At 34.0% G+C, this 15,019-nt stretch overlaps 1 protein-coding gene across 41 annotated transcripts in view; it reads left to right on the top strand.

Annotated features, from left to right (window-relative positions):
* Window positions 1–15,019, top strand: part of RIMS2 (regulating synaptic membrane exocytosis 2) — a 511,335-nt gene that overhangs the window by 303,358 nt on the left and 192,958 nt on the right. For 37 of the 41 annotated variants that reach the window (XM_080377968.1, XM_080377979.1, XM_080377978.1 and 34 more), the window contains 2 exons: window positions 516–669; window positions 8,705–8,731. In XM_080377968.1, coding sequence (XP_080234094.1) covers window positions 516–669; window positions 8,705–8,731 — 181 coding nt within the window. The remainder of the gene's footprint in view (window positions 1–515; window positions 670–8,704; window positions 8,732–15,019) is intronic. The other 4 variants (XM_080377997.1, XM_080377994.1, XM_080377976.1 and 1 more) reach the window with 1 other exon arrangement.

Here is a 15,019-nt window from a genome sequence, read left to right as displayed (position 1 = left end):
CTATAGAAATACAGCTGCTCACATATTCATCTCTAGATAGAGTATTTTTGAAAGAAATTATTAAATATAGCAAAGCAAAACTCTTTTAAATTCTTATAATTGTCTTTATTTCACTTAGTAGTAAACAGTGATCACTTACTACATAGTACTTTTATTAAATTCTTTCTGTGTTTGTTCTGTTTTAGTAACAATATGCACATGGTTACTCAATTACTTTTAGAATTGTTCGTTAAAATCCATATTATCTATAGGTGGTTTTTACCAAAATGTTGGAATGTTGCTGACTAACTTGCTACAAGATATTTGAATGCTGTAAATGTTGTCATAAGATACTAAACGTTTTGTGAAAGATTTTTGGTATATCCTTTCATATTAAATGCAAGATTTTTATGAAACTTCAAAGTCCTTAACAACAGGTGAATAATAGAATAAAATTTATGACATACCTATTTTAAAATATGCTGTTATGTAATATTTTCCCCACTTTAACCCCCCCCCCCCCCCTTTTTTTTTAGATTCTTATTGAGTTAGAGACAGCATTACTAGATGATGAACCTCACTGGTACAAACTTCAGACGCATGATGTCTCTTCATTGCCACTTCCCCATCCCTCACCATATTTGCCACGCAGACAACTCCATGGCGAGAGTCCTACACGAAGGTTACAAAGTAGGTTGTTAGTTTTACACATGGTGTATAGTTCATTTTAATTAATATGTAAAGTATATTAAATTTTTATACATGGGAAGCTGTCAGAACTTGTTTGTTCATTGTAGCTGTTATGAATTAGGTCAGTTGTGATTACTGATGAGAGTATGATGGGCTACAAATGGTAATACTGAACACTGCAGCAGGCAATTTTTTTCTTATGAGACTACCCACTTCAAAGCCTGAGCTTGGGCAGATTATCTTGATCTTTTGCAATGTGCTGGTTTTATCTTGAAGTTCTATCTTCTATATTATGTTTATCGTTTCATTGTTTAACCAAAAGCAAATGTGCAGGCCCTTTCTCTTCAGCTTATAGTTCTTAAAAATAAAGTGACCTGTATATAACATCATATGTAACTAAATTAATATCATGGCCTATTGCCTTGTTTTGATACTATTTCACGTGGTTACATTCACAAATGGAATTTCTATTAAAATTCTGGGTTTTATAGTTTGGTACACTTGATCCGTGGTAGTTTGATATTATCAGTAGACATTTTGAAAATAGAATTTACACAATATGCTAATAAGATGGATACATAAGAATAAGACAATAAAGGGTAAAAATCTGTTTCTTTAATACTTCGTTGTTTCTCTAGTTTAATTAACAGTAATTTAAAGCTATCAATTGAATTAACTTTATATAATATCTGTTAACAGTGATATAAAAAAACTAAAACCGCAACAAACCAAAATCTATTTCTAAGGATTCTGTGAGTTTTTTTGGGTCATTTCTGTGAGTGTGTGTATGCATATGTTACACGCAAACTCACAGAAACATACGCATGTGTAGCCACACAAACAAGCTTGGAGATTATAAATGTTCTATGTGCTTTCTTTACTAAAGGACCCCTTGTATATAAGTATTTAAAGTAGTTGACAGTTTTTTGTGTCTGTGCAGTGGATGGTTAGAACGATTAAAATGCTCCATATCATAATATACTGAGATAGATACATTAACAGAGAGCTACAGTGCATAGCCTTTGAGCTGTAAGATTATATTTATCCACAAAAGGAGGAAAAAAATGGTAGTTAACAGGTAAGGAGTTCTGTTTCAATTCAGTCCTCTTCAGTCTTTTCAAGTACCATGACTGTTGTTTATGTGGTTTTAAAAGTATTTTCCTTCTGTATTTTCTGCCATCTGGTAAACATTTTAGGAAGTTTAATTTTTCATGTAGAATTACAGACCAACTGGACATTTTAGCTGTTTTATGTGAAGTTAGGGAAATTCCGGTTTTCAGGCAATACTCAGTCCTGCAAACAAATCCTGCTTGTTTATAATAATTCCTGTCTGTGTCATAAATAACTTCCATGAATAATGAATAAAACAGTAACTGCTTTATTCTGTAAAAGTTTATAGCAGTACTTGACTCAAGGTTTGTTCAATAATACTTATTCAAAAGTTGAAAGTCAATAAGTTTTTTTAATACTAATTCTAATACATAATAATATTAATATTAGCACCAATACTAACACTAATACTAATGATGTGCTCAACTGAAAAATCTTATAGGCCTGTCTGGAAATGTAGAGGAAAGGACTTATCAAAACTTGTGGTTTGGTGAAACACTAAGATTTGGTATGGAATTCCTGCTTTTCAGTGGAGATGATTTAGCCTGACTCTTCATAGAGTGGTACTTTGAATAACTTGAAGTTCTAGAAACTTCAGCCAAATAAGCAGCATCAGATGTTCACTGTGATTTCTGGAGAATTCTCATACTTCTACAATAAACTATGCTATTTGAATTTGCATTGACATTGGGATCTCATAAAGAAGGATTTTCTCTAGTGTTCTGGGAATATGTGCACTTCTTGAACCCTTGTGGGTCATAAATAATTTTCAGGTTAAACAGGTAGTTTTACATGTATGGAACAAGGTCTCTTGGAATTAAAATCCCTCCTTTTTGGGGACTGGAAGAAGATCCAAATGAAAATTTAGCATCTGGTCAGGGCTCTGCAATGGTAGCAGAATCCATTTAGCAATTTAAAAATAAGTTGTTTTTTAATTGGTGTCACACCACTGAAATGGAAATAAAAGTATTTCTTGGTGGCCAGAGGGGTGGTGGAATATCCTATTGGAGATACCCAGCACTCAATTGGACAAGGCCATAGGCAGTGGAATATAAGTTGGCTAAGCCTGAAACAGACAGTGCACCACACGGCCTTCAAAAAGCTCTTCCCAAACTAGACATCATCACCAGGGAACTGGTAAAGAGCAGACAGCATGTCTTATGACTCTTTGCCTTCAGTAATTAATGTATTTATAATATATTAATAACGTATAGAAGTCTGGTTATTTTACTTTTTTTTTTTTTTTTTAGGTTTCAAAATAATCTTGTTAAACTTAATATCTTAGTTTCTTGTCGCTGAAGTGCTTTTCACATCCTTCAATAACAACTCTTGTATATGATGAAACAGAAGATGTTATCCAGTGGCACATGATGACAGTATAAAAAAAATCTCAAGAGTGAAGGCATATCTTGCAAGTTTGTCTTTTTCAAAGCACATCTTAGAACACTTACTGTGCTGTTGCACAATAGGCTGATTTCAATTTCTGGGGTTGCAAAATTTGAGCAGTTCAGTCCTCCCACTTTCTGCTCGTTTCTCTGATGCCTCTCTGTACAGAATTGGTGAATATAATATGTAGTACTTTATTGCATGCCTCCAAAAATTGTTAGTGTCAGAAATAACTAGAGAGATATTTTGAATTACGAGGTGTTTTGTTGTTTGTGTAAATACACATCTACACATCTAAACATTATCTTCATGACTACCAAGTACCTATAAATATATATAGAACCTATAAATATATATATTTGAAGACAATACTTAAATGTTATTCTCTGAAGGTAGTTTAAAAGAACCACCTACACTTACCATTTACTTCTATTCTCTTTTTAATATCACTGAATTTTAACGTTCCTGAAGAAGAGCGGACTGTCAGCCCTGCAGACTGAACTCCTATATTTACAGTTTGCCAGTAGCAAAGTGCAAGCTTCCCACAGAGCCCCATATGCTATTTTTTTAGGAACCAGCTTTCAAAGAGAGTAGCTTAGTTTCTACATATATTATCTCTCAGTGTCTTTGAGTGGGCATTATGTTGTCATACAGACTGATCTAAGCCAGCTGTCCACCTTCTCTTGCCCAGTCCAAGAGGATCCATACAATTCATGAACTTCCTAGTGATGGAGGATCATTACCATGCTTTTTCCTTAGTGTTTTTTGAAAGACATCTACTTAGAAACTGGAACTAATATAGAATTTAGGATTGTAATTTACTAGGTCATTCAGCTAATTAGATTTCAGATTTTCATAAGCTGGCTGGGCTTTATCCAATTAGTATATTTTAAGTTTTTTCTAATGTGAAATGTGAGATACTTTGTAGGTCTGTTTTACTTATCTTGCTGAACTTTAGAAGTGAATTTAAAAAATAATTTCATTTTCTCTAACATTTGACATAAAATCAGCCATACATTAAGAATTACAGATGGCTTTAACTAGAATTACAGACAAACAAGTTCTTTTGATATTGCCTCTGAAAAGAGATAGTAAACAGAAAATTAAGGATTACTTTAAAAAATATTTGGGGATTATTATTGTTGGTAAAGTCACAATATTATTGTTCCATCTCATTAAGTAAGAGGCTTACTGCAGATTATGTTGAACGTTGAATGTGGTTTGAATGTTGTGTTCACAGTTTTTAGGATCAATGGGACAGAATTTCTTGTTAGTATTACTGTTTATTGAAAACTGATACAGAAATCAAGCAGGGTTTATACCATGGGATTGCAAATAAAAAAATTACTTCCTTTCCATGTAGCCCAGAATACAGAGACAACAGAAATCAAATTGGATCTGACAATTCTTATTCAAATCTTTTACAGTTATGTCCATGTAATCCGTGCATTCATGCAGTGTCAGCTGGTACTGTTACATATATACTTGGTTATTGTGTGTTTTGAAGAAGAATTGTTTTTAGTTTTATATTGACTCTGGGTTGTTTTTTTTTTTAAAGCAGATTTTTTTAATACTTCAAGAGTTTTAAGAATTTCCTGATATTTAGGATTAAAATGTAACTGACACTAGTTTACTAAGTCAGATTTTGCAGCTTTAAAACCAAGCTGTCTGAATTATTGATCTGCAGACCACAGAGAGTGGGTCTATAATGTATATAACAGCTATGTGTCCAAACAAGGTAAAAAATGTGAATATAACAGTAAACCCAGACATTTTCAGGTCTCTATTTACAGCATAGTTAGGTTCAGCAGTGGAAGAAGAGCTTTTAATTGCCATGAGAATGCACAATATGGTTTAAAGAAATGTGAAGTTTTATATTTTGGGCATCCTCAGTAATGAAAAATAGTAAAACTATGTGAGATAAACTCCACTGAAAACAAGGTCTGAGAGGTTTTAGAAATGGCAGTGTTTGGAAATCACCGTATAGAGGTCCAAAATGGTGGATCAAATTGTATTTTTTCAAGAACAGAACACCAGAAAAATCAGTCAAGATCAAAATAATTGTAAATAAATAGACTGTGAAGTAGCTTTCCTTTAAAGGGAAATCGAGATTCATTACTTTTAGAATTTAAGTCATCTATGACCCCATTCACTGAGTTTCATGATTCTTAAGGCATAAAACAAAAATCTGGAGGGAGACAAATTGCAGTAATGTGTTTTTAAACTCTGGGAACAAAAATTGAGTATAGTTCTACAAAAAAATCTGCATATACTCTGCAAAAAATTATATATAACATTTCTTTTCTGAATTTTATTTATTTATTCAGATGGGAATAAAAATTATATAATGCATAAGCAAAGTGTTTTGAATCACATGAAAAGTTTTTGTCATCTTTTGTCAGCTTTGTACATTTTCCTGAGTCAGACCATATTTTCTGGGTCAATGCTGAGACATTAACATGATAAAAATTATTACATCTGAGTGGAAAAACAAATTGATGGACTGAATTCACAAATAAAGGACCCCATTGCTTATTAATTTTTGAAAAACTTTTTTAGATGGACTTGTCATTGCTGGGTACATTGCTAAGGGTGTTTTTTTGAAAGTTTTGTGGTTGTACCATCAAATCAAAGATAAGTTGAATGTTAATTCAAGCCCTCTCTTCCATTATTTAAATGTTAAAATTTTCAAGTCTATATTGTAGATCATTAAGACATACACTTGGTAGTACCAAAATCATTAAAGTTTAATAATAATTAATTACAATGTATCTGAAACTTTACCCTGTGAAATCTGAGCCCCTGCATTTCAAACCTCAGTCTTCCAAAGAAAGCTATTGACTTCTGTGGAACCTCATTGCGCTGCAAAATCAGGATCTTGCTGTCTCTGCAATTTCCTTTTAGTTTGTTGTGAGTATGGTAAGTCAATATGATAATTTTAAATCGATGTCACTGAATCTTATTTGAGTGAATTACGATAATGTTGTTGTTCACTAGTAGGTAAGCAAATTGTACTGAAAGGAAACATGCATCAGTAACTTTTTTTTCAAATTATAATATGGAGCATTTTATTGTCAGTGGCACAGATTATGAATGATGGGTGTTATTATAAGAATTTTACCCTAGAGAGAAAAAATAACACTTATTTTTCTCTTTCATGCTTCTTCCTTAATTTTTCTCTTTCTTTCATGGAGCATAGGCCTTGGGCATGTTATCTTTGTTTGCATGCATTGATGTGTTTGTTCATAGAATATGGGTATATATACCAGTATTGTATTTATTATACATATATTATTTATTTATTATATTATTGTACATCTATGGTTTATTAAATACTTTAATTAAAAGGTATTTAACATGATACAGGGGTGTCTGAAAAGGCCTTAAACTATCAAAATATTTTTCTTTTCCCTAAGAAAAGAAACTTAAATAAATTACTAATTCTGTGCTGTTTGAAAATTTTTAAATAAACTTTATTAAATTGTAATTGAACTACAAAAATACTTAAAATACTGTTTTGAAGTAGTTTAAGGAAATTGATTATTTATAACATGGTTGTTCAGGTTACTTGATAGAATCATGTTATTAGACTAGTCTTCTGTCACATAATGATGACAGAAGAGCAATGTTCTTTGTTGAAATAACTCGGTGGGTAGGGTAAACTAACCTTGCTAGGCATTTGATACATAGCAAGTCAGGTGACCTTTAAAAAGATTCTAAAAGATCTAGGTCCATACAGTAGCTTCCTGTTTTGGCTAAAGGTAGTGTGTATTTTTTTTTTTTTCAATTGTTAAAGCATAATAAGCTATTGCATAAAGTACAATCATTCTGATGAAGTTTTCAGATGGGTTTAATACTAATCTGACTTTTCCCTTTCTGTGTTGTAACCATAGAGAAACAAACATGGCTTCTTTAGTCTTCACTCCCATTATAATATCAGTATTTTTAGATTCTTGTGCTCTTCAAGAAGCTCTACCCATTTGCAGATCTTTCCAGAAGTTAAATTCAGAGTCTATCAGTTTTAATAATATAAATAATTTCTTGACTGTGTTAATTGAGTATTTTGTAAATATTTTTTTGAATGGCACTCTTGAACCTTTGATTACTTTCTGATGTTTCTGGAGTATACTAGAAAACTTCCCCATACTCTATTTGTCATAATTTTGTAGCCAGAGAAGAGTTAATTTTTCATTAAATTCATAACTGGAAAATATTAGTACCAAAGAATACAAATATTAGTAAAGTTATGCAGCACAGTTCACATCTAAAGTTTGTAAATGATGCTGAACACCCCCACCCCCCCACCCCCCCCCCATTATTCATTTTGAAATTATAGCCTAATGGAATGCCGGAGCTGGGCCATAACAATGAATTATGCTTATCAAGAAACTCAATTTGCAAATATAAAAAATTTGAAAATATAGAGAGTTAGAAATTGTAAGTAATAGATGATTTAGTGAAATGGTCTACAAGTTAAAATAGTTAGTACCTGGCTGTCAGAAAAAAGTTCAACTTGCCAGAAGGTACCCAGTCATCCATTGGATTCTTAACAGCACCAGTTATCAAGAAATTAAAATGTTAATTTTTCCCCTAAAACTGACATATCTTTTCATCTGAGGTCCATCATTTAGTCATGGACTGTTGCTTAATTATTTAAGACTGTGTCTGTGAGCTGCTCAGCGATAAAAATTAAAAACATTTATAATGTCCTGCTAATGGCAAGAAACTATTCATGTTATTCTGACTTCCTGGTTTCTTATTACCTTATGGAAGTCACATTTACAAAATCTGCAGACGCAGAGTGAAAATTCATATGTTCATAATTGTCCAGATATTTGCATACTGTTATATTGTCAAGTTTAGAAAACCTGGTGTGGTTGGAAAGCTAAAATACATTAACCAGCCAAACTCAAGGAATGCAAACAGTAAATGAGATATTGTGAGTATTTAATCATTGCACTCACATCAGGACTCTTAAATTCACTGGTAGCAATGATATGTAGATAAGGTATTTACGCATGTACATATTTACCGAATCAGGACCTAGCTGGAGACAGAAGATTGACTGGAACGTCACTTCTGAGTCTGTTAAATTTAAAGTAGGATTCATAGGTACAGCTCAGGAAAGTGCTGCTAATACCTTCCTTCTGAGGTGCCAACAGCAGTGTGCAATAACTTTAAGGTTAGCAGCTCATGTTGTATGCTTAGCTGAATACACATTTTGGTCTTAAGATGCTAAACACTTGCTTATAGTAAATGTGCAGTTGTATTTCAGAATTGGAAATTACTGTAATAGCTCTACTAGTCCTCTGTGACTACTGAGTATAAATGTTGATCCAGAAGTGACTGGTATTTTTGTGGTTTAATTTCTCCTAGCTGCTTGAGTTTTATTGTTTTGAATGAATGAGGCCTACAATATCAAATTGTTCAACCTCCAGCAGCAATTATAATGAAGTTTAAGGTTCTAACCATCCCTGTTACATGTATTGATTCATGTATTTTTTCCTGACACTACTTCATTTCAATATTTGTTTTCCAGATAAAGGCTTATATTCATATAATTCAGGTAAATTTTCAGCATGTCAGAAATGCTTATTGCTTCCATAGACATGCAAAATTTAATTTGATATTTTATTGGTGTGCTTTTTCTACCTATTGTGCAGATGCTAAATTGCTTAAATGTTCCTTGGCTTTTCTTGTCTGCTTTTGAGTCATGAGTCTGTCTTTTGTTGGCTTTCTTTCTGTATTCTTAACATCTCAGTATTGATATTGGAGCAGTACTGTAACACTATACTTGCTTTGCTGCCTTTATTTTAGGTAGAACTTTGGTAGGTAAACTGTAGTGAGCTTTACTAACTATAGTAGGAATGCTATTTTGCTTAAGCTGTTTTAAAGTGAACACTGTTGTGTTACAGCTATTTGAGAACTAGTGTAACTATTTTTAGAATACAGAAATGGGGTAAGTGAAGTACTTATCAGAATCAATATTTATACTGATTCGTATTTATACAGTTTCTTATTGATTTAAATCCCCAGTTACAAATTCAGTTGCTGTATCTAAGAAGTTTGCCATAAATAAATCAATAATGTACAGTTTTTACAAGTTTAAATTTTGTAGTGCATTTCATGTGGCACTTTTTGTAGTTCCTGCAGTTTTAATTAGGGGAATCACTTTGAGAATTGGTTCATCTAATTACCTTTTAGTTATGTTTAAAAACTGTAACACACATTGTTAAGAAAATAGATCCAATACCATGGTGGAGAGAAACAAAACCCCACAGGATGTTTCTTGAGTATAGTACTACTAAATCCCAGTTTCCATTACATTTCCCTTTAGTCTCCCATGTTTCTACTATTCCATTCTCTCCTAAAATAATGCCACGGTCTTCTTATGATTTATGGTATCTTCACATTTGCTGTGGTGACTATGGACTTGTGCACCTATGGATTAGCCACAAATTTTAGCTTGATAATGTTTCTTTTGCATTAAGGGATTCTGATTTGTATTTCTTTCTTCTATCCAGCAACCATTTTCAAAGATCTGTGGGAACAGAATTAAATTTCATATTTATATCCATCTGTCAATTTAGATGAAATTGGTTAAAAACTTTAAAAACCCACTATTATGTGCAGAAGGATTAGGTGACAGATTGACATGGAGGCAGCAGGACTGCGTGAGAAATTAGCTCGTGCTAAGAACCCTTAGGCACAGACTGGATGAATATGAGAACAAATTCTTAAGACAGTTGTGAGACTGATTTTAGAGTTGCTTATATGTCAGTTTTGAACATGGAACAATTACAGGCAGTACTAAGTTACTTTAAGTGGTTGTGAAGGCCTTCCGTGAGCTTCAGGGAAGGAGCTCCTAAGCATGCTTCACTACCCCTTGTTCCCCCAAGGAGTCCACAAAACCTTGTAAAAACTCCCTGCATTGTAAGGAGCAGGATCCCCAGCTCAGGAGCCCAGTCTGCTTTCTTTTTTCCCCTTTTTTTTTTTTTTTTTGTCTCACAAGAAAATAAGAGAATTCCTGAGCCATAAATCTGGCATTTTGTTCTGTATCTAAGCTGACACACCTTAATTTTATTTCTCATTCTATCTCCTGTCCTAGTCCGTTCTGATAACTATATTGGTTCGTCATATAGGCTTTAGTCTTCTTTTGAGGCCTGTACCAGAAATATCAATGGGCAATAGATGAAGTGCAGGAGATATTATATCTTGCATTGTTTCCCCTGTATATTAATAATAGAGTGGAGCACAACTCTGTGCCAACTTCAGTTGTCATGCAGAAATCAGAAGATAGTTCAGAACTCTCCACAGATTTTGGTTGCTTTGCAAGAAAATATTTATGATTGCATATAGTTTCATTCATTTGGAAGAGTTCCAGTTATTTAGAATGTTGTTAGGGAGAGAAGTGCAATTCTGTCAAAGTTAGAATAGATTAGATTTACTGCAGTGGGAAGGGACCTACAATGATCACCTAGTCCAACTGCCTGACCACTTCAAGGCTGACCAAAAGTTAAAGCATGTTGTTACAGGCATTGTCCAAATGCCTTTTAAACACTGACAGGCATGGGACATCCAAAGAAGATGCTTTAAAAATTTCTTCAATTATTTCCACATTATTTTTATTTAGAAGTTGTTAAGGCTTTCCATGGCCACCAACACTGCAACCCATGAAAATTTACCCCCCCCCCCCCAAAAAAAAAAGTATTTGATTCATAAAATGGAATAAAGCATCTCATATTTTTCTTTACATTATTGCTAGCCATGAAGATGAAAAATCGAAAGCTTTTTGCATAAAGAAACTACTGTATTTTAAATTCTTTTCTGCCTAACAGAAAGTAAGAATATAAACACGAAAAACAGGAAAATAGTAAAAATTTAAACAGAAAGTACTCTTTAAAAGGAAATGGAAAATAATGGGCCAGATACTTTTTAGGTGGTGGTGTTTTTGCCCAGCCCTGCAATGAAAGCTACAGTGTAAGTGCTGTAAACTTCCAGTTTTAGTGTGTACATGCTCCTGCAGAGTGGGGTGGTGGCTTGTGCAGCAGTGGTAAGGAAGGAGTAGGTGGGTGCAGGAGGGAAAGAGGATAGTGAGAGTTGTCAGGTTTTGATGGGGGGATTCTCCACTTTCACGAAAATAAACTGTCCCTGGAAAACAGTTTCATTGATAGTTTAAGGCTATTAAACCAAAACCTGCTAAAGTGAAGAAGAATATATCTTTTCATTTCCCTGGGTCTGGAGTTATGCTTAATTAAGGCATTTTTTTTAATGTGACTTAACTAGCTAATGGGTTCTATTTTGCATTAGCATGGGGTCTATTTTGCCTTCCCTCTGTAGCTGTAATAACCATTAATCCTGGTGGAAGGCCATATTTACCGTCTGTTACCACCCAGTTATCAGATAAGATGGTGATAATGTCCCTAAGAATATTTCATTAATAAGCTATATGCTAGTGCAATGGCAGTGAGACTTAATTGATGCCATTCCTCATGTTTAAAATCCATCAAAGAAAAAGTTAATTATATGCAAACCATTGGCACCAATGTATTTATTTGATGCACCCAGTGTCCTGGATGTTACACGCTTAAACTTCTTACTGAATCTTGAATGGAGTTTAGAATGGATTTAATCTTGCTCTTAAAATAAGTGCCATATTTTATAGCATATTTGTAAAACACTTTAAGATATTCATTAAAATACCAAGTAACAGTTTCATTAACAATATTCATTTGGAATAATTTTTGAGAGACTTCATTGTCACATTTCCCAGATAAAGTATGAATTGTTCTTTCTCTGTTTCGTGATCAGTGGTTCAAATTACTTAGATAATGAAGTGGTATTTTGAAAAGATATGGCTAAGGTGGGACTGAAGCCTAAATCTTCAAATTTGCATTGTCAGTATGTTAAGAAGAAACTTACTGTCTGAAATTAATATGTAGCAGATTAAGTTACTCTTGCAAAAAATATAAGCAATATTAAACTAAGCTGTCAGGAATTATACCGGTATTTCAAATTCTCAGTTCAGTAAAGGATTTTGACTTGTGCATTTTCTAGTTTGTGCCATTTCTGAAGTTAATGGCATTTAAAATAGATATAATCTGATTCCTTTGCAGAAGTTACATATTACAGACAGTACTTCTTGACATTACATATTTAATTGGCGTGCTTTCTTTCCTCCATCCTTCCTGAAAACATTGATTTCTAAAGATAAAACTAAGTAATTAATTCTGGTTTAAATTTGCTTTGACTTCTTAACCAGCATTTAAATTTACATTTATAAGTAAAAGTTAAATATTCATTAAACATGAATATTTTTTTAGTTGGTTTAAGTCTGTTAGAGTTGGATTAATGTAGCATCTGCTTGAGGAGATAGAACACATGATCTGATCTTGAAGGGATTCATGCCTCATCTTACAGATGAGACATATTTAACGTATATCAGCTATACAGGAGACTCTCCTCGTTGCAGTAGCAAAGTCAGGTGGAGAGAGCCCTGAAATCTGTTTTTTCTCTTTACTCTACTCTTTCTCTACTACCATCCTTAGAGTGGGTCTCAATCCTGACCTGTTCATTTCCCCCATGCCCCAGCTCTTCACTGCAGCTTGGATGGGAGTGAAGACTGAAGTCTGTGTATAAAAAGGGAAAGGGGTTCCTAGATCCTGGTGAAGTTGAGGTATCAGGAGATTCTGGAAAAGGTCGATGCAGTTTGAGGGGATAGAGATGGAGAGAGACCCCTGTCTTTTATACCTGTGGACCACTGAAACTTCTTAGTCTCTCTTTTCTGCTGGATGTATCCTGTGACTACTACAACATTTAACTTTAGCTGCAAAACTGGGAACTTTAGGGCCTACCATGACAACAGCTGGCTATTTTAATCCTCAAAGATGCAAATCTTTTCTCCAGAATAGAGACTATAATATTCTAAAAATATGTTAAAGCAGATGCACTTAGCTGTAAATATAAACATAAATAAAAAGCAACCTTGGTTGTAATTAATTAGATTCATTCATAAGGATGAATTAGATGATGAGTAAATGACATTTATTCAAATCACAGTTGATTAAACCCTCTTACGTCTTTCATGATACAAACCCTTCCAAACATCTATGTGATAAGCATCAGCAAACTGTTCAGTTGATTTCATCTTCCTGTTCCACAATCCTCGCTCTCTGATACAGCCTGAGTGATGCTATTGGCATTTCTGCATAGCAGCCACAGTCCCACTGCCGACTAAGTACCAGGGTTACCAGATGACAGAATCGCATTGCTCTGCGCTCCCTTTTAGGGGTTTCTGCCTTTTAGATCCCAGCCAGAATAGTAGGGTTCTCTTGCTTAGTGTTTTGTCACAAATATTGTCCTTCTTATTTAATGACCTGATTTTGAATTAGCGACTAAGAATGGAGACTTAATCCTCCTTGCTCACTGATATGTACATCACCACACCAGTAGAAGGCTCTGCTGAAAATGGCAGCAGAAACAACACCACAGGTAGAACGGATGCTTGTTCTTTGGGAAGCAAGAGATATTTTCAATGGGCCTCTGTGATACTATAATTAAGAAAATAATCAGATTGAATATTGTCCTTGTCAGACTTAATTGCTGCTAGAAACCTGATTCTAAGTCTATTAGGAGGCTGAAACCTTTTCCTTCACTCCTGCCCTCATGTTCTAGGTTTTATCAAGTGCTAATTGTCATCACTTCCTTGCTATTTCTTGTTTTACAGAAAGAGTTTACTTGTCATTCCTTGAATTCAGAGTAACCTTTCTCCCTACCCCACCCCACCCCTCTGCATTGTAGCATGGCTATTTCTAAATTTTTTCAATAAATTGAACTAATAATTCTACCATGTAAGAATTGCAGAGTGTATGAAACCAAAGCATGGCTTTCCTTGTACTGATTTTAATTTCCTATTAGTGAGGAAAGTCCCAAACTTTACTGCAATTAAATAATAATATTAACATTGCTCTACTGGAACTGCATAATACAATGGTAGGCTAGATTCTGTTTTCTAAGAATTAACACATAGCACATTGATACCATTTTCTAGTTGAATAATTTTTAACACTGCAATTTTTATCCCCAAAGAGATAGTCTGCAGTCAAGTTTATAAGTTTATACGCGCTCTTCTTGATTGCTGCAATCACTTCTGACTTCTCGTAAAAGGCACAGAAGAACTAGAAAATGTACAAACAAATAAGCAGGATCGATCAGGAATACCAGATGGTTTGCATATGCAAAGGAGCTAAACAATGATATTTCACCTCAGAAAGAGATGACTGTGGAAGAATACAGAATGCTGATTCAAGTTTCTCAGAATACAAAAGCTCGGAGGGTATTGTCTGAAAGAATGTAACAGACTTCACTTTATTTCTATTTAAGACAATACAAAATTAAACTGCAGAACTTACTGACATGGCATATTATTGAGGCCAAGAGAATACTGTGATTCCAAAAGAAATGAATTTGTGGAGAATGGGTTGATTAATTACTTACAGTAAACAGCATGGCTTAGAAGTCTTAGTTGCCAGGACCTCTGCCTGCTGAAAACTAGAAGGGTGCAACACAGAAAACATTTCCATACAGATCTTGTAAGCACACTCTTTCCATTAAAGAAGGACCTTGCACTATCCCCTGGTGGGTAGACAAATGTTAGACAGTCTGACAAATGACAGCAGTTCTTATGATTCTAATAATTTCTATTTTTTTTTTTTAATTGAAAACTTTATTTTTGTCAAAATTCCTCTTAGCACTTCTCCCAGTTTTCTGTTGGGAAAGCAGGGTAGGGATCCCTCTGGGCCAGTCACCCAGATAGAACACTAATCCTGCTTTGTCCTGAGCATCTTTAGGTTTA

This window comes from Falco punctatus (assembly GCF_963210335.1).
Source record: "Falco punctatus genome assembly, chromosome: 3".
Taxonomy (NCBI): domain Eukaryota; kingdom Metazoa; phylum Chordata; class Aves; order Falconiformes; family Falconidae; genus Falco; species Falco punctatus.
The sequence above is the reverse complement of the archived record's forward strand: the minus strand, read 5'-3'. Positions and strand labels throughout refer to the sequence as shown.